At 55.8% G+C, this 24,856-nt stretch overlaps 1 protein-coding gene across 1 annotated transcript in view; it reads left to right on the forward strand.

Annotated features, from left to right (window-relative positions):
* The window catches only part of NF1 (neurofibromin 1), a 331,965-nt gene that overhangs the window by 146,197 nt on the left and 160,912 nt on the right, over positions 1 to 24,856 (forward strand). Inside the window, exons 35-40 of the mRNA XM_076058585.1 lie at positions 3,186 to 3,344; positions 5,139 to 5,236; positions 9,428 to 9,679; positions 13,352 to 13,498; positions 15,163 to 15,273; positions 22,989 to 23,208. Coding sequence (XP_075914700.1) covers positions 3,186 to 3,344; positions 5,139 to 5,236; positions 9,428 to 9,679; positions 13,352 to 13,498; positions 15,163 to 15,273; positions 22,989 to 23,208 — 987 coding nt within the window. The remainder of the gene's footprint in view (positions 1 to 3,185; positions 3,345 to 5,138; positions 5,237 to 9,427; positions 9,680 to 13,351; positions 13,499 to 15,162; positions 15,274 to 22,988; positions 23,209 to 24,856) is intronic.

The raw sequence follows: 24,856 nt of genomic DNA on the forward strand, positions 1-24,856 counted from the left end.
GTAGTGATGGTGTGGTGGTGGTGTAGCGGTGGTGGTGTAGTAGTGGTGGTGTAGTGTTGTGTGTAGTGGTGGTGTAGTGGTGGTGGTGTAGTGGTGTGTGTAGTGGTGTAGTGGTGGTAGTGGTGGTGTAGTGGTGGTGGTGGTGTAGTAGTGGTGGTGTAGTAGTGGTGGTGGTGTAGTGGTGGTGGTGTAGTGGTGGTGGTGTAGTAGTGGTGGTGGTGTAGTGGTGTGTGTAGTGGTGTGTGTAGTGGTGTGTGTAGTGGTGGTGTAGTGGTAGTGGTGGTGGTGGTGTAGTGATGGTGTGGTGGTGTAGTAGTGGTGGTGGCGTAGTAGTGGTGGTGGTGTAGTGGTGATGTAGTGGTGGTGGTGTAGTGGTAGTGTTGTGGTGGTGGTGTAGTGGTGGTGTACTAGTGGTGGTGTAGTGGTGGTGTAGTGGTGGTGGTGTAGTGGTGGTGGTGTAGTGGTGGTGGTGTAGTGGTGGTGGTGTAGTGGTGGTGTAGTGGTGGTGGTGGTGTAGTGGTGGTGGTGTAGTAGTGGTGGTGGTGTAGTGTTGTGTGTAGTGGTGTGTGTAGTGGTAGTGGTGTAGTGGTGGTGTAGTGGTAGTGGTGTAGTAGTGGTGGTGTAGTGGTGGTGTAATGGTGGTAGTGGTGGTGTAGTGGTGGTGTAGTGGTGGTGGTGTAGTAGTGGTGGTGGTGTAGTGGTGGTGGTGTAATAGTGGTGGTGGTGTAGTGGTGTGTGTAGTGGTAGTGGTGGTGTAGTGGTGGTGGTAGTGGTGGTGTAGTGGTAGTGGTGGTGTAGTGGTGGTGTAGTGTTGGTGGTGGTGTAGTAGTGGTGGTGGTGTAGTGGTGGTGGTGATGTAGTGCTGGTGGTGTAGTGGTGGTGGTGTAGTGGTGGTGGTGTAGTGGTGGTGATGTAGTGGTGGTGTAGTGGTGGTGGTGGTGTAGTGAACATCGCTAGCACTGGGGGAGAGACAAAGGCGGCCCGGCGTGGTGGTGCTGGTGGCCACCCCCTCTGTGTGTAGCCACAGTGCCGGTAGCCTTCATAGACGCTGCTGCTGCTACTCGCTACTAGCAGCACTTGCCCCTACAGCCCTGCTAGAGGCTACCTGGGGGAGCTTTGTCTGTTGGTGTAGTTGTTTAGTTAAACCCATGGCAACATTTTTACAATTCGGATTACCCAAAACCACCACCACAACAATAACCACCACAACCACCACAACCACCACCACAACCACCACCACCACAACCACCACCGCCACAACCACCACCACCACCACCACACAATCACCACAACCACAACAACCACAACATCCACCACAACCACCACCACAACCACTACCACACAAACACCACAACCACAACAACCACAACATCCACCACAACCACCACCACAACAACCACAACCACAACATCCACCACAACCACAACAACCACAACATCCACCACAACCACCACCACAACCACCACCACACAAACACCACAACCACAACAACCACAACAATCACAACCACCACCACAACCACCACCACAACCACAACAACCACAACAATCACAACCACCACCACAACCACCACCACAACCACAACAACCATAACCACAACATCCACCACAACCACCACCACAACCACCACCACACAAACACCACAACCACAACAACCACAACATCCACCACCGCAGCGTTGCTCATGGTGACGCGGTTCTAACGAGTGTGTGTATACGTGTCTGTGTGTGTCTGTGTGTGTGTCTGTGTGTCTGTGTGTGTGTCTGTGTGTGTGTCTGTGTGTGTGTCTGTGTGTGTCTGTGTGTACGTGTGTGTGTCTGTGTGTGTGTCTGTGTGTGTCTGTGTGTGTGTCTGTGTGTGTGTGTCTGTGTCTGTGTGTGTGTCTGTGCGTGTGTACGTGTGTGCGTGTGTGCTGTGTGTCTGTGTGTGTGTGTGTCTGTGTGTGTGTGTGTCTGTGTGTGTGTGCGTGTGTCGGTGGTGCCTCTGCTGGTGATGATGATGGCGGCGGTGGTTTGGCTGTGCTTACGGTGGCGGTATTGTTGGTGGTGTTGGTGGTGTTGGTGGTGGCGGTGTTGTTGGTGGTGGTGGTGGCGGTGTTGTTGGTTATGGCGGTGTTGTTGGTGGTGGTGGTGGTGGCGGTGTTGTTGGTGGTGGTGGTGGCGGTGTTGTTGGTTATGGCGGTGTTGTTGGTGGTGGTGGTGGCGGTGTTGTTGGTGGTGTTGGTGGTGGCGGTGTTGTTGGTGGTGGTGGTGGCGGTGTTGTTGGTTATGGCGGTGTTGTTGGTGGTGGTGGTGGTGGCGGTGTTGTTGGTGGTGGTGGTGGCGGTGTTGTTGGTTATGGCGGTGTTGTTGGTGGTGGTGGTGGTGGCGGTGTTGTTGGTGGTGGTGGTGGCGGTGTTGTTGGTTATGGCGGTGTTGTTGGTGGTGGTGGTGGCGGTGTTGTTGGTGGTGTTGGTGGTGGCGGTGTTGTTGGTGGTGGTGGTGGCGGTGTTGTTGGTTATGGCGGTGTTGTTGGTGGTGGTGGTGGTGGCGGTGTTGTTGGTGGTGGTGGTGGCGGTGTTGTTGGTTATGGCGGTGTTGTTGGTGGTGGTGGTGGCGGTGTTGTTGGTGGTGTTGGTGGTGGCGGTGTTGTTGGTGGTGGTGGTGGCGGTGTTGTTGGTTATGGCGGTGTTGTTGGTGGTGGTGGTGGCGGTGTTGTTGGTGGTGGTGGTGGCGGTGTTGTTGGTGGTGGTGGTGGCGGTGTTGTTGGTTATGGCGGTGTTGTTGGTGGTGGTGGTGGCGGTGTTGTTGGTTATGGCGGTGTTGTTGGTGGTGGTGGTGGCGGTGTTGTTGGTTATGGCGGTGTTGTTGGTTGTGGTGGTGGCGGTGTTGTTGGTTGTGGCGGTGGTGGCGGTGGTGGCGGTTGTGGTGGTGGCGGTGTTGTTGGTTGTGGTGGTGGTGGTGGCGGTGTTGTTGGTTGATGTGGTGGCGGTGTTGTTGGTTGTGGTGGTGGCGGTGTTGTTGGTGTTGGTGGTGGCGGTGTTGTTGGTGTTGGTGGTGGCGGTGTTGTTGGTGGTGGTGGTGGCGGTATTGTTGGTGGTGTTGGTATTGTTGGTTGTGGTGGTGGCGGTATTGGTGGTGGTGTTGGTGGCGGTGTTGTTGGTTGTGGTTGTGGCGGTGGTGGTGTTGGTGGCGGTTGTGGTGCAGGTGGTGTCCCAGCGTTTCCCACAGAACAGCATCGGTGCCGTGGGCAGTGCCATGTTCCTGCGCTTCATCAACCCGGCCATTGTGAGCCCCTACGAGGCCGGGATCCTGGACAAGAAGCCGTCGCCCCGGGCCGAGCGTGGACTCAAACTCATGTCCAAGGTGGACACCGGCGCAACCCATCGCAACCCATCGCAACCCATCGCAACCCATCGCAACCCATCGCAACCCACGCAACCCACGCAACCCATCGCAACCCATCGCGACCACCGCCGCAACCGACAACAACACAACCACCATCATCGCTATCAACGTCATCACCGCAGTCACCACCACCGTCATCACCGCCGTCACCACCACCAGCACCGTCATCGTCATCGCTATCACCGTCATCACCGCCGTCACTACCACCACCATCATCGCCATCGCTATCACCGCCGTCACCACCACCACCGTCATCGTCATCGCTATCACCGTCATCACCGTCGTCACTACCACCACCATCATCGCCATCGCTATCACCGCCGTCACCACCACCACCACCATCACCGCCGTCACCACCACCACCACCACCATCATCGCCGTCGCTATCACGGTCATCACCGCCACTACCACTGTCATCACCGCCGTCACCACCACCACCACCACCGTCATCACCACCACCACCACCACCGTCATCACCACCACCACCACCACCACCGTCATCACCGCCGCTACCACCACCACCACCACCATCGCCATTGCTACCACCGTCATCACCGCCGCTACCATCACCACCACCACCATCATCGCCGTCGCTATCACCGTCATCACCGTCGTCACCACCACCACCACCACCGTCATCACCGCCGTCACCACCACCACCGTCATCACCGCCGCTACCATCACCACCACCACCATCATCGCCGTCGCTACCACCGTCACTACCACCACCATCACCAGCATCGCCATCGCTACCACGGTCATCACCGCCACTACCACTGTCATCACCGCCGTCACTACCACCACCAGCACCACCATCGCCATCGCTACCACGGTCATCACCGCCACTATCACCGCCGTCACCACCACCACCACCGTCATCGCCATCGCTACCACCGTCATCACCGCCGTCACCGCCACCACCACCATCATCGCCATCACTACCACGGTCATCATCGCCATCGCTACCACGGTCATCACCGCCACTACCACTGTCATCACCGCCGTCACCACCACCACCATCATCATCGCCATCGCTATCACCGCTGTCACCACCACCACCACCATCACCGCCATCGCTACCACCGCCGTCACCGCCATCACCACAACCACCACCATCATCGACACAACAATCACCACCACCACAACTATCACGACTACAACCACCACTACACGGGGCTACCTTTGTGTGTGTCTGTGTGTGTCTGTGTGTGTGCGCGTTTGTGCTAGCTAACAGCACTTGCCCCTACAGCCCTGTTAGAGGCTACACGGGGTACCTTTGCCTATGTGTGTGTGTGCTAGCTAACAGCACTTGCCCCAACAGCCCCGTTGAGGCTACACGGGGCACCTTTGCCTGTGTGTGTGTGCGTGTGTGCTAGCTAACAGCACTTGCCCCTACAGCCCTGTTAGAGGCTACACGGGGCACCTTTGCCTGTGTGTCTGTGTGTGCTAGCTAACAGCACTTGCCCCAACAGCCCTGTTAGAGGCTACCTGGGGCACCTTTGCCTGTGTGTGTGCGTGTGTGCTAGCTAACAGCACTTGCCCCTACAGCCCTGTTAGAGGCTACCTGGGGCACCTTTGCCTGTGTCTGTGTGCTAGCTAACAGCACTTGCCCCTACAGCCCTGTTAGAGGCTACCTGGGGCACCTTTGCCTGTGTCTGTGTGTGTGCTAGCTAACAGCACTTGCCCCTACAGCCCTGTTAGAGGCTACACGGGGTACCTTTGCCTGTGTCTGTGTGCGTGTGTGCGCGTCAGATCCTGCAGAGCATAGCGAACCACGTGCTCTTCACCAAGGAGGAACACATGACCCCTTTCAACAACTTCGTGGAGAGCAACTTTGAGCACGCACGCAGGTACACACGCACACACACGCATGTACACACATGCACGTACACCATCACACGCATGTACACACACACACACACGCATGTACACCATCACACGCACGTACACACACGCATGTACACACACACACGCATGTACACACACACACGCATGTACACAGACACGCAGGTACACACACGCACGTACGTACACACACGCACACACGCACACACACACGCGCACACACGCACACACACACACGCACGTACACACGCACACGCATGTACACACACACACGCACGTACAAACACACACACGCAGGTACACACACGCACACACACGCATACGCACACACACGCATGTACACACACACGCACACACACGCATGTACACACGCACACACACGCATGTACACACGCACACACACGCACGTACACACACACACACGCAGGTACACACACGCACACACACGCATACGCACACACACGTGTACACTTACGCATGCACGCACACGCACGTACACACACACGTACGCACACGCACGTATACACACACACGTACACACACGCACATACGCGCACGCACGTACACACACACCTCTTAGTGGCACGCTCCAGTCTCAGCAGCAGCGTCTCCAACTCCTCCTCTGACTGAGCAGCTATTACCAAATCATCAGCATACATAACGTGGTTGAGCAATAGGGAGCCATCCCTTGACCGCACCCGGGCATGGATCAGCCTCCCATTATATCTGCAGCAAATGGAGATTCCCCCGGTACAGCTATTGAAGGCTTCACGAACTACGTGGTCAAAATAGATGTTAAATAATGTGGGAGCCAGAGGACATCCCTGTCGCACCCCCAAGGTGTACAGGGAATGGCTCTGACTCCCCGCTACGTAGTTTTACCCGGGCCCGCTCACCATCATGAAGGTCCTTAAGGATCGTGAGCACATTGTCAGGTACTCCAAAAGCACGAAGAACAACCCAGAGCCCAGGCCTACTGATGGTATCATATGCCTTGACCAGGTCAATAAAGCAGAGATGTAGGTCTTGTTGGAATTCCCTACACCTCTGCTGTAGCAGACGGACAGAAAATATGGCATCTGTGCAGGACCGCCCTTTCCTGAAACCGCATTGGGGCTCCGCAAGCCTCTCCTCAGCGTGCCTGACAAGGCGATGTTGAATAATCCTTGCCAGGACCTTTCCCGGCACACTGAGGAGTGAGATGCCTCTGTAGTTGTTACAGTCTGTGCGGTCCCCCTTCTTAAAGAGGGGGACCACCAGGGCATCCTTCCAATCCTGCAGAACCCGTCCAGTGGTCCAGACTGTTGTTATGATGTCATATAGGGCAGTCTGTGCACAAGCGCCACCCTCCCTCAGCATTTCCCTTGGGAGATCATCTCTGCCCGCTGCCTTTCCTGGTCTCAGATTCCGGATCGCCTTCAGTACTTCCTCAGCAGATGGCACTTCAGCCAGCCACTCACAGGGGGTGACTTCTTCCAATATTTGAGGCACCGCAGCCTCAGCAGGGTCATCCTCACTTTGTGCCACGATGTTTTCCTGGCTGAGGGATTTTCCCTCCCCCAGGACGTCACTGAAATGCTCAGCAAATCTGCAAACCTGTTCCTGGGGGTCGGAGATTGGATCACCGTTTTTTCCCCTAATGATGGTGATAGGTGTGGCGCTGCAGGTTACTTTTTTGATGGAGTTAAATAGAGATTTGTGATCGCGGGCCACTGAGGCAGATTCAATCTCCTCAGCAACCCGCCACCACCACCCATCCTTGCAGCGCCTCACGGCTCTCCGAACCTCCGAGCGAAGGCTGCGGTAAGCCTCCTCATTCTCTGGCGTGGGATTCTGTAGCCGATGACAGTGGGCCTGTCGCTTTTTCTCAACCATCCTGAACACCTCCTCTGTCAGCCAGGGTCTCTGGGGAGGTCCTGACCGCGTACCCAAAGCAGCCATTGCAGCTGCATGAGTCACAGTCCTAAACCTCGCCCATTTACCCTCGACATCAGGAGGAGTGGGAGACGATGCCAACCCCAGCCGCAAGCGATGATGAAATTCTCGCTTGAAACTTTCATCAGATAACTCAGACCAGGCCACTTTAGGTTGGAATGGGGTCCTGGGTGTACACCCACCGCCGGAGTGGAAGAATGGCAGGCGCATCTTACAGATGACTAGTCGATGGTCAGAGGGCAGATCAGCTCCACGGTAGGTCCTGGTGTCAAGGATATGGGCTCGCATCCGCTGGTCCGTCACTATGTAGTCCAGCAGATGTTCTTGCTTGGACCCGGCATGCATCCATGATGTTGTGGGGATTCGCCGATGCCGGAACAGCGTGTTGGTAATTACAAGCCCATGGGCTGCACAAAAATCTAGCAGCCTCCTACCGTTGTTATTGAACTGATCTAGCCCATGCCCTCCAATCACTCCAGACCAGGTGCCAGCATCATGACCAACTCGGGCATTGAAGTCACCCAACATGATGACTCTATCCCCAGGTGCCACTTTAGCCAGCACCTGTGACAGGTCATAGAAGGCATCTGACTCATCGGCTTTGCCTGCATCCCTCCACTGATGTTCGTCTTCAGTGGGGGGACATAAGTAACCACGACCACCACTCCTCGCCTCCGGTTGATGGGAAGGCGAGCCCAAAGTAGCCTGGGGCTTACAGCTTCCCACACCTCACCGCCACGCTCCCACGCCCCCTTCATTCTTTTGTTCAAAAGAAGACCCACACCCTGTTGTTTGGCAGTCTGCTGCCCCGAGTAGAGGACTGTCCACCCCGCACGGTGGCAGGAGCCAGAACCGGTCCACCGGACCTCCTGAATGCCACAGAGATCCAGGCGGTACCGGTCCAGCTCCCGACAGAGGAGTGGCAGCCTCTCCTCCGCGGTGAGCGTTCGAACATTCCACGTGGCCATCCGTAGTGGCTTTTCGTAGTTTCTAGAGGAGCCCCGAGGGTAGACATTCAATCTCCTGGCTCCGCCAATTGGAGTTTGGCCAGGAGACGTCATAGACGCCTGTCCCCCCGGGGCCTCCGGCACAAGCTTTTTAGTTACACATTTCAGTCGTAGTTTAGCGGTAATTAATTGAAGGTGGAGGGGTTACCAGCCCCTCGCACCCGTCCAGAGCCCCCGTTTAGCCCCTGTGGTGGACACAGACGCCATGAGGGGAGGAGCCAATCGGAATTGGACCTCCCCCCACAGCACTGTCCACGACAGAGTTGCCCGTCCGGCACTGCGAGGAGGTAGGGGGTTGTTTTGCCGGACCACAGATACACACGCGCACAGATACACAAAAACAAAGATCCCCCATATAGCCTTAACAGACTGTCGGGGCAAGTGGTGTTAGCGAGCACCTATGAAGGCCGGATCGGTACACGAGGGGGTGGGTGGCCAGCACCACGCCCGACCACCTTTGTCTCCCCAGTGGCGATGTTTACACACCGCACCAGGTGCTCATTTGAGGCTGAGTCGACCTAGGGGAGGCCCGGGACCGGTTCAGATAGTCGTCACTGGTGTTGGCCGTGAGCGGGAATCGAACCCGGGTCGCCAGGTTCATAGCACAGCGTAGCGCTAACCACTACACTATCGCTCCCCACAACACAGATACAAACACACACACACAGATACACACACAGATACACACAGATACACACACACACAGATACACACACACAGATACACACACACAGATACACACTCAGATACACACACACAGATACACACACACACGGATACACACACACACACAGATACACACACACACAGATACACACACAGATACACACACAGATACACACACACACAGATACACACACACACACACACAGACACACACACACACACAGATACACACACACAGATACACACACACACACAGATACACACACACAGATACACACACACAGATACACACACAGATACACACACACACAGATACACACACACACAGATACACACACAGATACACACACACACAGATACACACACACAGATACACACACACAGATACACACACACACACAGATACACACACACACAGATACACACACACACACAGACACACACACACAGATACACTCACACAGACACACACAGATACACACACACACAGATACACACACACACACAGATACACACACACAGATACACACACACACAGATACACACACACACGCACTCTTTCTGTCAACCCCCCTCCGCTCCCCCCAGGTTCTTCCAGGACATCGCCTCCGACTGTCCCGTGGCAGAAGCGGTGAACCACGGCGGCGGTGGCGGCGGTGGCGGAGGAGGCGGTGGAGGCGGTGGAGGCGGTGGAGGCGGTGGAGGCGGTGGAGGCGGTGGAGGCGGTGGAGGCGGTGGAGGCGGTGGCCTGTCCCTCATCAGCGATGGCAACGTGCGGGCGCTGCACCGTCTGCTGTGGAACAACCAGGAGAAGATCGGGCAGTACCTGTCCAGTAACAGGTGGGCACCCTGGCCACGACACCACCAGCACCACCACCAGACACAACACTCCGTCAGACACAACACCCCATCATCACCAGACACAACACCCCACCATCAGACACAACACCTCACCACCACCAGATACAACACTCCATCAGATCAGATACAACACCTCACCACCACCAGACACAACACTCCATCAGATACAACACTCCATCAGATACAACACTCCATCAGACACAACACCACCAGCACCACCACCAGACACAACACTCCATCAGATACAACACCCCCCCACCACCAGACACAACACCCCCCCACCACCAGACACAACACTCCATCAGATACAACACTCCATCAGATACAACACTCCATCAGACACAACACTCCATCAGACACAACACTCCATCAGACACAACACCTCACCACCACCAGACACAACACTCCATCAGATACAACACCCCATCAGACACAACACTCCATCAGACACAACACCTCACCACCACCAGACACAACACTCCATCAGATACAACACTCCATCAGATACAACACTCCATCAGATGCAACACTCCATCAGATACAACACTCCATCAGACACAACACCACCAGCACCACCACCAGAAACAACACTCCATCAGATACAACACTCCATCACATACAACACCTCACCACCAGACACAACACCTCACCACCACCAGACACAACACTCCATCAGATACAACACTCAATCAGATACAACACTCCATCAGACACAACACTCCATCAGACACAACACTCCATCAGACACAACACCTCACCACCACCAGACACAACACTCCATCAGACACAACACTCCATCAGACACAACACTCCATCACATACAACACTCCATCAGATACAACACTCAATCAGATACAACACCTCACCACCACCAGACACAACACTCCATCAGACACAACACCTCACCACCAGACACAACACCTCACCACCACCAGACACAACACTCCATCAGACACAACACTCCATCAGACACAACACACCATCAGATACAACACTCCATCAGATACAACACTCCATCAGATACAACACTCCATCAGACACAACACTCCATCAGACACAACACTCCATCAGACACAACACTCCATCAGACACAACACCTCACCACCACCAGACACAACACTCCATCAGACACAACACTCCATCAGACACAACACTCCATCAGACACAACACCTCACCACCACCAGACACAACACTCCATCAGACACAACACTCCATCAGACACAACACTCCATCAGACACAACACTCCATCAGATACAACACTCCATCAGACACAACACCCCCCCACCACCAGACACAACACCCCCCCACCACCAGACACAACACTCCATCAGACACAACACTCCATCAGACACAACACCCCCCCACCACCAGACACAACACCTCACCACCACCAGACACAACACTCCATCAGACACAACACTCCATCAGACACAACACTCCATCAGACACAACACTCCATCAGATACAACACTCCATCAGACACAACACCCCCCCACCACCAGACACAACACCCCCCCACCACCAGACACAACACTCCATCAGACACAACACTCCATCAGACACAACACTCCATCAGACACAACACTCCATCAGACACAACACCACCAGCACCACCACCAGACACAACACTCCATCAGACACAACACTCCATCAGATACAACACTCCATCAGACACAACACTCCATCAGATACAACACTCCATCAGACACAACACTCCATCAGACACAACACTCCATCAGATACAACACTCCATCAGATACAACACTCCACCAGACACAACACCCCATCAGACACAACACCCCATCAGACACAACACTCCATCAGATACAACACTCCATCAGATACAACACTCCATCAGACACAACACTCCATCAGATACAACACTCCATCAGACACAACACCCCATCAGACACAACACTCCATCAGATACAACACCCCATCAGACACAACACTCCATCAGATACAACACCCCATCAGACACAACACCCCATCAGACACAACACTCCATCAGACACAACACACCATCAGACACAACACCTCACCACCACACACAACACCCCACCACCACACACAACACCCCATCGGACACAACACCCCACCACCACCACACACAACACCTCACCATCAGACACAACACCCCACCACCAGACACAACACCCCCACCACCACCAGACACAACACCCCCACCACCAGACACAACACCCCATCACCGGACACAACACCCCATCACCACCAGACACAACACCCCATCACCAGACACAACACCCCACTATCACCAGACACAACACCCCACCACCAGACACAACACCCCCCACCACCAGACACAACACCCCATCAGACACAACACCCCATCAGACACAACACCCCATCACCAGACACAACACCCCACCACCAGACACAACACCCCCACCCCCACCAGACACAACACCCCCACCACCAGACACAACACCTCACCACCAGACACAACACCCCAACACCAGACACAACACCCCATCAGACACAACACCTCACCACCACCAGACACAACACCCCACCACCAGACACAACACCCCCACCACCAGACACAACACCTCACCACCAGACACAACACCCCAACACCAGACACAACACCCCATCAGACACAACACCTCACCACCACCAGACACAACACCTCACCACCAGACACAACACCCCAACACCAGACACAACACCCCACCACCACCAGACACAACACCCCATCACCGGCCACAACACCCCATCACTGGCCACAACACCCCCACCACCAGACACAACACCCCACCACCAGACACAACACCCCCACCACCACCAGACACAACACCCCACCTACCCTCCCACCCACCCACCAGACACAACACCTCACCACCACCAGACACAACACCCCACCTACCCTCCCACCCACCCACCAGACACAACACCTCACCACCAGACACAACACTCCATCAGACACAACACCCCCATCACCAAACACAACACCTCACCATCAGACACAACACCCCATCACCGGCCACAACACCCCACCATCAGACACAACACCCCACCATCAGACACAACACCCCACCATCAGACACAACACCCCACCTACCCACCCACCCATCAGACACAACACTCCACCACCATCTGACACAACACCCCACCATCAGACACAACACCCCACCTACCCACCCACCCACCAGACACAACACTCCACCACCATCTGACACAACACCCCACCATCAGACACAACACCCCACCTACCCACCCACCCATCAGACACAACACTCCACCACCATCTGACACAACACCCCACCATCAGACACAACACCCCACCTACCCACCCACCCACCAGACACAACACTCCACCACCATCTGACACAACACACCACCACCAGACACAACACCTCACCTACCCTCCCACCCACCAGACACAACACTCCACCACCAGACACAACACCCTACCCACCCACCCACCCCACCCACCCACCCATAAACCCCGCCCACCCACCCATAAACCCCGCCCACCCACCCATAAACCCCGCCCACCCACCCATAACGCCCACCCACCCATAAACCCCGCCCACCCACCCACCCATAAACCCCGCCCACCCACCCATAAACCCCGCCCACCCACCCATAAACCCCGCCCACCGCACCCACTCACCCCCACCCCCAGAGACCACAAGGCAGTGGGGCGGCGACCCTTTGACAAGATGGCGACGCTGCTGGCCTACCTGGGGCCTCCGGAGCACAAACCGGTGGCCGACACCCATTGGTCGAGCCTGAACCTCACCAGCTCCAAGTTTGAGGAGTTCATGACGAGGTGTGTGTGTAGGTGTGTGTGTGTGTGTGTGTAGGTGTGTGTGTGTGTAGGTGTGTGTGTGTAGGTGTGTGTGTGTAGGTGTGTAGGTGTGTGTGTGAGACACCCATTGGTCGAGCCTGAACCTCACCAGCTCCAAGTTTGAGGAGTTCATGACGAGGTGTGTGTGTAGGTGTGTGTGTGTAGGTGTGTGTAGGTGTGTGTGTAGGTGTGTGTGTGTGTAGGTGTGTGTGTGTAGGTGTGTGTAGGTGTGTGTGTGTGTAGGTGTGTGTGTGTGAGACACCCATTGGTCGAGCCTGAACCTCACCAGCTCCAAGTTTGAGGAGTTCATGACGAGGTGTGTGTGTAGGTGTGTGTGTGTGTGTAGGTGTGTAGGTGTGTGTGTGTGTGTAGGTGTGTGTGTGTGTGTAGGTGTGTGTGTGTAGGTGTGTGTGTAGGTGTGTGTGTGTAGGTGTGTGTGTGTAGGTGTGTGTGTGAGACACCCATTGGTCGAGCCTGAACCTCACCAGCTCCAAGTTTGAGGTGTTCATGACGAGGTGTGTGTGTAGGTGTGTGTGTGTGTAGGTGTGTGTGTGTGTAGGTGTGTGTAGGTGTGTGTGTGTGTAGGTGTGTGTGTGAGACACCCATTGGTCGAGCCTGAACCTCACCAGCTCCAAGTTTGAGGAGTTCATGACGAGGTGTGTGTGTAGGTGTGTGTGTGTGTGTGTAGGTGTGTGTGTGTAGGTGTGTGTGTGTGTAGGTGTGTGTGTAGGTGTGTGTGTGTAGGTGTGTGTGTGTAGGTGTGTGTGTGTAGGTGTGTGTCTGTGTGTGTGAGACACCCATTGGTCGAGCCTGAACCTCACCAGCTCCAAGTTTGAGGAGTTCATGACGAGGTGTGTGTAGGTGTGTGTGTGTAGGTGTGTGTGTGTGTAGGTGCGTGTGTAGGTGTGTGTGTGTGTAGGTGTGTGTGTGTGTGAGACACCCATTGGTCGAGCCTGAACCTCACCAGCTCCAAGTTTGAGGAGTTCATGACGAGGTGTGTGTAGGTGTGTGTGTGTGTAGGTGTGTGTGTGTGTGTAGGTGTGCGTGTGTGTAGGTGTGTGTGTAGGTGTGTGTGTGTAGGTGTGTGTGTGTGTAGGTGTGTGTGTAGGTGTGTGTGTGTGAGACACCCATTGGTCGAGCCTGAACCTCACCAGCTCCAAGTTTGAGGAGTTCATGACGAGGTGTGTGTGTAGGTGTGTGTGTGTGTAGGTGTGTGTGTGTAGGTGTGTGTGTGTGTAGGTGTGTGTGTAGGTGTGTGTGTGTAGGTGTGTGTGTGTAGGTGTGTGTCTGTGTGTGTGAGACACCCATTGGTCGAGCCTGAACCTCACCAGCTCCAAGTTTGAGGAGTTCATGACGAGGTGTGTGTGTAGGTGTATGTGTGTATGTGTGTAGGTGTGTGTGTTGGTGTGAGTGTAGGTGTGTGTGTGTGTAGGTGTGTGTGTGTGTAGGTGTGAGTGTAGGGGTGTCTGTGTAGGTGTGAGTGTAGGTAAGTGTGTGTGTGTGTAGGTGTGTGTGTGTAGGTGTGTGTGTGTAGGTGTGTGTGTGTAGGTGTGTCTCTGTTGGTGTGAGTGTAGGTTCAGTGTGCACTTTCCCCTTGCAAGTCGTGTAAAGGCTACCCGTGTCACCTTTGCCCGCGTGCTGTTCAGGCACCAGGTCCACGAGAAGGAGGAGTTTAAGGCCCTCAAGACGCTCAACATTTTCTACCAGGCCGGCGTTTCGAAGGCTGGGAACCCCGTCTTCTACTACATCGCACGCCGGTGAGCTGGCCCCGGGAGATGTTGACTACCTCGCCTGGTATGCAGGAGGTCGGGGGTTCGATTACCCTGAGAGATGTTGACTACCTCGCCCGGTACGCAGGAGGTCGGGGGTTCGATTACCCTGAGAGATGTTGACTACCTCGCCTGGTATACAGGAGGTCCCGTGGGTTCGATTACCCTGAGAGATGTTGACTACCTCGCCTGGTCTACAGGAGGTCCCGTGGGTTCGATTACCCTGAGAGATGTTGACTACCTCGCCCGGTACGCAGGAGGTCGTGGGTTCCATCCTGGACCCTGTGAGATGTTGACTACCTCGCCTGGTCTGCAGGAGGTCGTGGGTTCCATCCTGGACCCTGTGAGATGTTGACTACCTCGCCCGGTACGCAGGAGGTCGTGGGTTCCATCCTGGACCCTGTGAGATGTTGACTACCTCGCCCGGTACGCAGGAGGTCGTGGGTTTAGATCCCGGGCCTTGTGAGATGTTGACTACCTCGCCCTGTACGCAGGAGGTCGTGGGTTTAGATCCCGGGCCTCGGGAGATGTTGACTACCTCGCCCGGTACGCAGGAGGTCGTGGGTTCCATCCTGGACCCTGAGAGATGTTGACTACCTCGCCCGGTACGCAGGAGGTCGTGGGTTTAGATCCCGGGCCTCGGGAGATGTTGACTACCTCGCCCGGTACGCAGGAGGTCGTGGGTTCCATCCTGGACCCTGAGAGATGTTGACTACCTCGCCTGGTCTACAGGAGGTCCCGTGAGTTTGATTACCCTGAGAGATGTTGACTACCTCGCTCGGTACGCAGGAGGTCGTGGGTTCCATCCCGGACCCTGTGAGATGTTGACTACCTCGCCCGGTACGCAGGAGGTCGTGGGTTTAGATCCCGGGCCATGTGAGATGTTGACTACCTCGCCCGGTACGCAGGAGGTCGTGGGTTCCATCCCGGGCCTCGGGAGATGTTGACTACCTCGCTCGGTACGCAGGAGGTCGTGGGTTTAGATCCCGGGCCTCGGGAGATGTTGACTACCTCGCCTGGTCTACAGGAGGTCCCGTGAGTTTGATTACCCTGAGAGATGTTGACTACCTCGCCTGGTACGCAGGAGGTCGTGGGTTCGATTACAATGAGAGATGTTGACTACCTCGCCTGGTATACAGGAAATCCCGTGGGTTCGATTACCCTGAGAGATGTTGACTACCTCGCCCGGTACGCAGGAGGTCGTGGGTTTAGATCCCGGGCCTCGGGAGATGTTGACTACCTCGCCCGGTACGCAGGAGGTCGTGGGTTCCATCCCGGACCCTGTGAGATGTTGACTACCTCGCCCGGTACGCAGGAGGTCGTGGGTTCCATCCCGGACCCTGTGAGATGTTGACTACCTCGCCCGGTACGCAGGAGGTCGTGGATTTAGATCCCGGGCCCTGTGAGATGTTGACTACCTCGCCCGGTACGCAGGAGGTCGTGGGTTTAGATCCCGGGCCTCAGGAGATGTTGACTACCTCGCCCGGTACGCAGGAGGTCGTGGGTTCCATCCCGGACCCTGTGAGATGTTGACTACCTCACCTGGTATGCAGGAGGTCGTGGGTTCCATCACCCTGAGAGATGTTGACTACCTCGCCTGGTCTACAGGAGGTCGTGGGTTCGATTACCCTGAGAGATGTTGACTACCTCGCCTGGTCTACAGGAGGTCGTCGGTTCGATTACCCTGAGAGATGTTGACTACCTCGCCTGGTCTACAGGAGGTCGTGGGTTCGATTACCCTGAGAGATGTTGACTACCTCGCCTGGTATACAGGAGGTCGTGGGTTCGATTACACTAAGAGATGTTGACTACCTCGCCTGGTCTACAGGAGGTCGTGGGTTCGATTACCCTGAGAGATGTTGACTACCTTGCCTGGTCTACAGGAGGTCATGGGTTCGATTACCCTGAGAGATGTTGACTACCTCGCCTGGTCTACAGGAGGTCGTGGCTTCGATTACCCTGAGAGATGTTGACTACCTCGCCTGGTCTACAGGAGGTCCCGTGGGTTCGATTACCCTGAGAGATGTTGACTACCTCGCCTGGTCTACAGGAAGTCGTGGGTTCGATTACCCTGAGAGATGTTGACTACCTCGCCTGGTCTACAGGAGGTCGTGGGTTCGATTACCCTGAGAGATGTTGACTACCTCGCCTGGTATACAGGAGGTCGTGGGTTCGATTACCCTGAGAGATGTTGACTACCTCGCCAGGTATACAGGAGGTCGTGGGTTCGATTATCGTGAGAGATGTTGACTGCCTCGCCTGGTCTACAGGAGGTCGTCGGTTCGATTACCCTGAGAGATGTTGACTACCTCGCCTGGTCTACAGGAGGTCGTGGGTTCGATTACCCTGAGAGATGTTGACTACCTCGCCTGGCCTACAGGAGGTCATGGGTTCGATTACCCTGAGAGATGTTGACTACCTCGCCTGGTCTACAGGAGATCGTGGGTTCGATTAACCTGAGAGATGTTGACTACCTCGCGTGGTATACAGGAGGCCGTGGGTTCGATTACCCTGAGAGATGTTGACTACCCCGCCTGGTATACAGGAGGTCCCGTGGGTTCGATTACCCTGAGAGATGTTGACTACCTCACCTGGTCTACAGGAGGTCCCGTGGGTTCGATTACCCTGAGAGATGTTGACTACCTCGCCCGGTACGCAGGAGGTCGTGGGTTCCATCCTGGACCCTGTGAGATGTTGACTACCTCGCCTGGTCTGCAGGAGGTCGTGGGTTCCATCCTGGACCCTGTGAGATGTTGACTACCTCGCCCGGTACGCAGGAGGTCGTGGGTTTAGATCCCGGGCCTTGTGAGATGTTGACTACCTCGCCCTGTACGCAGGAGGTCGTGGGTTTAGATCCCGGGCCTCGGGAGATGTTGACTACCTCGCCCGGTACGCAGGAGGTCGTGGGTTCCATCCTGGACCCTGAGAGATGTTGACTACCTCGCCCTGTACGCAGGAGGTCGTGGGTTTAGATCCCGGGCCTCGGGAGATGTTGACTACCTCGCCCGGTACGCAGGAGGTCGTGGGTTTAGATCCCGGACCCTGTGAGATGTTGACTACCTCGCCCGGTACGCAGGAGGTCGTGGGTTCCATCCCGGACCCTGTGAGATGTTGACTACCTCGCCCGGTACGCAGGAGGTCGTGGGTTCCATCCCGGACCCTGTGAGATGTTGACTACCTCGCCCTGTACGCAGGAGGTCGTGGGTTTAGATCCCGGGCCTCGGGAGATGTTGACTACCTCGCCCGGTACGCAGGAGGTCGTGGGTTCCATCCTGGACCCTGAGAGATGTTGACTACCTCGCCTGGTCTACAGGAGGTCCCGTGAGTTTGATTACCCTGAGAGATGTTGACTACCTCGCTCGGTACGCAGGAGGTCGTGGGTTCCATCCCGGACCCTGTGAGATGTTGACTACCTCGCCCGGTACGCAGGAGGTCGTGGGTTTAGATCCCGGGCCATGTGAGATGTTGACTACCTCGCCCGGTACGCAGGAGGTCGTGGGTTCCATCCCGGGCCTCGGGAGATGTTGACTACCTCGCTCGGTACGCAGGAGGTCGTGGGTTTAGATCCCGGGCCTCGGGAGATGTTGACTACCTCGCCTGGTCTACAGGAGGTCCCGTGAGTTTGATTACCCTGAGAGATGTTGACTACCTCGCCTGGTACGCAGGAGGTCGTGGGTTCGATTACAATGAGAGATGTTGACTACCTCGCCTGGTATACAGGAAATCCCGTGGGTTCGATTACCCTGAGAGATGTTGACTACCTCGCCCGGTACGCAGGAGGTCGTGGGTTTAGATCCCGGGCCTCGGGAGATGTTGACTACCTCGCCCGGTACGCAGGAGGTCGTGGGTTTAGATCCCGGACCCTGTGAGATGTTGACTACCTCGCCCGGTACGCAGGAGGTCGTGGGTTCCATCCCGGACCCTGTGAGATGTTGACTACCTCGCCCGGTACGCAGGAGGTCGTGGGTTCCATCCCGGACCCTGTGAGATGTTGACTACCTCGCCCGGTACGCAGGAGGTCGTGGGTTTAGATCCCGGGCCCTGTGAGATGTTGACTACCTCGCCCGGTACGCAGGAGGTCGTGGGTTTAGATCCCGGGCCTCGGGAGATGTTGACTACCTCGCCCGGTACGCAGGAGGTCGTGGGTTCCATCCCGGACCCTGTGAGATGTTGACTACCTCACCTGGTATGCAGGAGGTCGTGGGTTCCATCACCCTGAGAGATGTTGACTACCTCGCCTGGTCTACAGGAGGTCGTCGGTTCGATTACCCTGAGAGATGTTGACTACCTCGCCAGGTCTACAGGAGGTCGTGGGTTCGATTACCCTGAGAGATGTTGACTACCTCGCCTGGTATACAGGAGGTCGTGGGTTCGATTACACTAAGAGATGTTGACTACCTCGCCTGGTCTACAGGAGGTCGTGGGTTCGATTACCCTGATAGATGTTGACTACCTCGCCTGGTCTACAGGAGGTACCGTGGGTTCGATTACCCTGAGAGATGTTGACTACCTCGCCTGGTCTACAGGAGGTCGTGGCTTCGATTACCCTGAGAGATGTTGACTACCTCGCCTGGTCTACAGGAGGTCCCGTGGGTTCGATTACCCTGAGAGATGTTGACTACCTCGCCTGGTCTACAGGAGGTCGTGGGTTCGATTACCCTGAGAGATGTTGACTACCTCGCCTGGTCTACAGGAAGTCGTGGGTTCGATTACCCTGAGAGATGTTGACTACCTCGCCTGGCCTACAGGAGGTCGTGGGTTCGATTACCCTGAGAGATGTTGACTACCTCGCCTGGTATACAGGAGGTCGTGGGTTCGATTACCCTGAGAGATGTTGACTACCTCGCCAGGTATACAGGAGGTCGTGGGTTCGATTATCGTGAGAGATGTTGACTGCCTCGCCTGGTCTACAGGAGGTCGTCGGTTCGATTACCCTGAGAGATGTTGACTACCTCGCCTGGTCTACAGGAGGTCGTGGGTTCGATTACCCTGAGAGATGTTGACTACCTCGCCTGGTCTACAGGAGGTCATGGGTTCGATTACCCTGAGAGATGTTGACTACCTCGCCTGGTCTACAGGAGATCGTGGGTTCGATTAACCTGAGAGATGTTGACTACCTCGCGTGGTATACAGGAGGCCGTGGGTTCGATTACCCTGAGAGATGTTGACTACCCCGCCTGGTATACAGGAGGTCCCGTGGGTTCGATTACCCTGAGAGATGTTGACTACCTCACCTGGTCTACAGGAGGTCCCGTGGGTTCGATTACCCTGAGAGATGTTGACTACCTCGCCCGGTACGCAGGAGGTCGTGGGTTCCATCCTGGACCCTGTGAGATGTTGACTACCTCGCCTGGTCTGCAGGAGGTCGTGGGTTCCATCCTGGACCCTGTGAGATTTTGACTACCTCGCCCGGTACGCAGGAGGTCGTGGGTTCCATCCCGGACCCTGTGAGATGTTGACTACCTCGCCCGGTACGCAGGAGGTCGTGGGTTTAGATCCCGGGCCTTGTGAGATGTTGACTACCTCGCCCTGTGCGCAGGAGGTCGTGGGTTTAGATCCCGGGCCTCGGGAGATGTTGACTACCTCGCCCGGTACGCAGGAGGTCGTGGGTTCCATCCTGGACCCTGAGAGATGTTGACTACCTCGCCCGGTACGCAGGAGGTCGTGGGTTTAGATCCCGGGCCTCGGGAGATGTTGACTACCTCGCCCGGTACGCAGGAGGTCGTGGGTTCCATCCTGGACCCTGAGAGATGTTGACTACCTCGCCTGGTCTACAGGAGGTCCCGTGAGTTTGATTACCCTGAGAGATGTTGACTACCTCGCTCGGTACGCAGGAGGTCGTGGGTTCCATCCCGGACCCTGTGAGATGTTGACTACCTCGCCCGGTACGCAGGAGGTCGTGGGTTTAGATCCCGGGCCATGTGAGATGTTGACTACCTCGCCCGGTACGCAGGAGGTCGTGGGTTCCATCCCGGGCCTCGGGAGATGTTGACTACCTCGCTCGGTACGCAGGAGGTCGTGGGTTTAGATCCCGGGCCTCGGGAGATGTTGACTACCTCGCCTGGTCTACAGGAGGTCCCGTGAGTTTGATTACCCTGAGAGATGTTGACTACCTCGCCTGGTACGCAGGAGGTCGTGGGTTCGATAACAATGAGAGATGTTGACTACCTCGCCTGGTATACAGGAAATCCCGTGGGTTCGATTACCCTGAGAGATGTTGACTACCTCGCCCGGTACGCAGGAGGTCGTGGGTTTAGATCCCGGGCCTCGGGAGATGTTGACTACCTCGCCCGGTACGCAGGAGGTCGTGGGTTTAGATCCCGGACCCTGTGAGATGTTGACTACCTCGCCCGGTACGCAGGAGGTCGTGGGTTCCATCCCGGACCCTGTGAGATGTTGACTACCTCGCCCGGTACGCAGGAGGTCGTGGGTTCCATCCCGGACCCTGTGAGATGTTGACTACCTCGCCCGGTACGCAGGAGGTCGTGGGTTTAGATCCCGGGCCCTGAGAGATGTTGACTACCTCGCCCGGTACGCAGGAGGTCGTGGGTTTAGATCCCGGGCCTCGGGAGATGTTGACTACCTCGCCCGGTACGCAGGAGGTCGTGGGTTCCATCCCGGACCCTGTGAGATGTTGACTACCTCACCTGGTATGCAGGAGGTCGTGGGTTCCATCACCCTGAGAGATGTTGACTACCTCGCCTGGTCTACAGGAGGTCGTGGGTTCGATTACCCTGAGAGATGTTGACTACCTCGCCTGGTCTACAGGAGGTCGTCGGTTCGATTACCCTGAGAGATGTTGACTACCTCGCCTGGTCTACAGGAGGTCGTGGGTTCGATTACCCTGAGAGATGTTGACTACCTCGCCTGGTATACAGGAGGTCGTGGGTTCGATTACACTAAGAGATGTTGACTACCTCGCCTGGTCTACAGGAGGTCGTGGGTTCGATTACCCTGAGAGATGTTGACTACCTCGCCTGGTCTACAGGAGGCCGTGGGTTCGATTACGCTGAGAGATGTTGACTACCTCGCCTGGTCTACAGGAGGTCGTGGGTTCGATTACCCTGAGAGATGTTGACTACCTCGCCTGGTCTACAGGAAGTCGTGGGTTCGATTACCCTGAGAGATGTTGGCTACCTCGCCTGGTATACAGGAGGTCCCGTGGGTTCGATTACCCTGAGAGATATTGACTACCTCGCTTGGTCTAAAGGAGGTCCCGTGGGATCGATTACCCTGAGAGATGTTGACTACCTCGCCTGGTATACAGGAGGTCGTGGGTTCGATTAGCCTGAGAGATGTTGACTACCTCGCCTGGCCTACAGGAGGTCCCGTGGGTTCGATTACCCTGAGAGATGTTGACTACCTCGCCTGGTCTACAGGAGGTCCCGTGGGTTCGATTACCCTGAGAGATGTTGACTACCTCGCCTGGCCTACAGGAAGTCGTGGGTTCGATTACCCTGAGAGATGTTGACTACCTCGCCTGGTCTACAGGAGGTCCCGTGGGTTCGATTACCCTGAGAGATGTTGACTACCTCGCCTGGTCTACAGGAGGTCGTAGGTTCAAGGCCGGCCAGATAAACGCCGCCACTACCATAACCACCGCAACCACCACCACCACAACCACCACAACCACCACAACCACCACAACCACAACCACCACCACCACCACTGACCCCTTCTCACCACCCCATCGGCCCCCTCAGCTTCAAGGCCGGCCAGATCAACGGCGACCTGCTCATCTACCACGTGCTGCTGACCCTGAAGCCGTTCTACGGGAAGCCGTACGAGCTGGTGCTAGACCTGACACACACGGGGGCAGGCAACCGGTTCAAGACGGACTTCCTGTCCAAGTGGTTCGTGGTTTTCCCCAGCGCCGCCTACGAGAATGCCGTCTGCGTCTACGTCTACAACTGTAACTCCTGGGTGAGTGGTGAGGGAGGTGTGGCGAGGGAGAGAGAGAGAGAGACGGAGTGAGAGAGACAGGGAGAGAGAGAGAGAGACAGTGAGAGAGAGAGAGAGAGACGGTGAGAGAGAGGGAGAGAGAGAGACAGAAGGAGAGACAGACAGGGAGAGAGAGAGAGAAAGTGAGACAGTGAGAGAGTGAGAGACAGTGAGAGAGTGAGAGAGACAGACAGGGAGAGAGAGGGACAGAGAGAGAGAGACGGTGAGAGAGAGGGAGAGAGAGAGAGAGACAGTGAGAGAGAGAGAGTGAGAGAGAGGGAGAGAGAGAGAGATAGTGAGAGAGAGAGACAGAGAGAGAGACGGAGTGAGAGAGACAGACAGAGAGAGAGAGACAGTGAGAGAGTGAGAGAGAGAGACGGAGTGAGACAGAGAGAGAGACAGTGAGAGAGTGAGAGAGAGTGAGAGAGAGACAGGGAGAGAGAGACAGAGCGAGAGACAGACAGAGAGACAGAGGGAGAGACAGACAGGGAGAGAGAGACAGGGAGAGAGAAACAGTGACAGAGAGACAGAGGGAGAGACAGACAGGGAGAGAGAGACGGAGTGAGACAGAGACAGAGAGACAGTGAGACAGAGAGAGACAGACAGAGAGAGAGAGACAGACGGACTTCCTGTCCAAGTGGTTCGTGGTTTTCCCCAGCGCCGCCTACGAGAATGCCGTCTGCGTCTACGTCTACAACTGTAACTCCTGGGTGAGTGGTGAGGGAGGTGTGGCGAGGGAGAGAGAGAGACGGTGAGAGAGAGGGAGAGAGAGAGACAGTGAGAGAGAGAGACGGAGTGAGAGAGAGAGAGACGGTGAGAGAGAGAGGGAGAGAGAGAGACGGAGTGAGACGGACAGGGAGAGAGAGAGACAGTGAGAGAGTGAGAGGGAGAGAGAGAGAGAGACAGTGAGAGAGAGACAGAGAGAGACAGAGAGTGAGAGAGACAGTGAGAGAGAGACAGTGAGAGAGAGACAGTGAGAGAGACAGACAGGGAGAGAGACAGTGAGAGAGAGACAGAGAGAGAGAGAGACAGAGAGTGAGAGAGACAGTGAGAGAGAGACAGTGAGAGAGACAGACAGGGAGAGAGACAGTGAGAGAGAGACAGTGAGAGAGAGACAGAGAGAGAGAGAGACGGAGTGAGAGGGGGAGAGAGAGGGACAGGGAGAGAGAGAGAGACAGAGAGACGGAGTGAGAGAGACAGACAGGGAGAGAGAGAGAGAGAGACAGAGAGAGTGAGAGAGACGGAGTGAGAGAGACAGACAGAGAGAGAGAGACAGTGAGAGAGTGAGAGAGAGACAGGGAGAGAGACAGTGAGAGAGAGAGAGAGACGGAGTGAGACAGAGAGAGACAGACAGGGAGAGAGAGACAGTGAGAGAGACAGTGAGAGAGAGAGTGAGAGAGTGAGAGAGAGAGACAGTGAGAGAGAGTGAGAGAGAGACAGTGAGAGAGACAGACAGTGAGAGAGAGACGGAGTGAGACAGAGTGAGACAGAGAGAGAGTGAGAGAGAGTGAGAGAGAGAGACAGACAGAGAGAGAGAGACAGTGAGACAGAGAGAGACAGACAGAGGGAGAGACAGACGGACTTCCTGTCCAAGTGGTTCGTGGTTTTCCCCAGCGCCGCCTACGAGAAT

Source organism: Petromyzon marinus, assembly GCF_048934315.1.
Source record: "Petromyzon marinus isolate PM22_M1 ecotype Great Lakes invasive population chromosome 77 unlocalized genomic scaffold, UKy_Petmar_22M1.pri1.0 chr77_unloc.1, whole genome shotgun sequence".
NCBI lineage: Eukaryota > Metazoa > Chordata > Hyperoartia > Petromyzontiformes > Petromyzontidae > Petromyzon > Petromyzon marinus.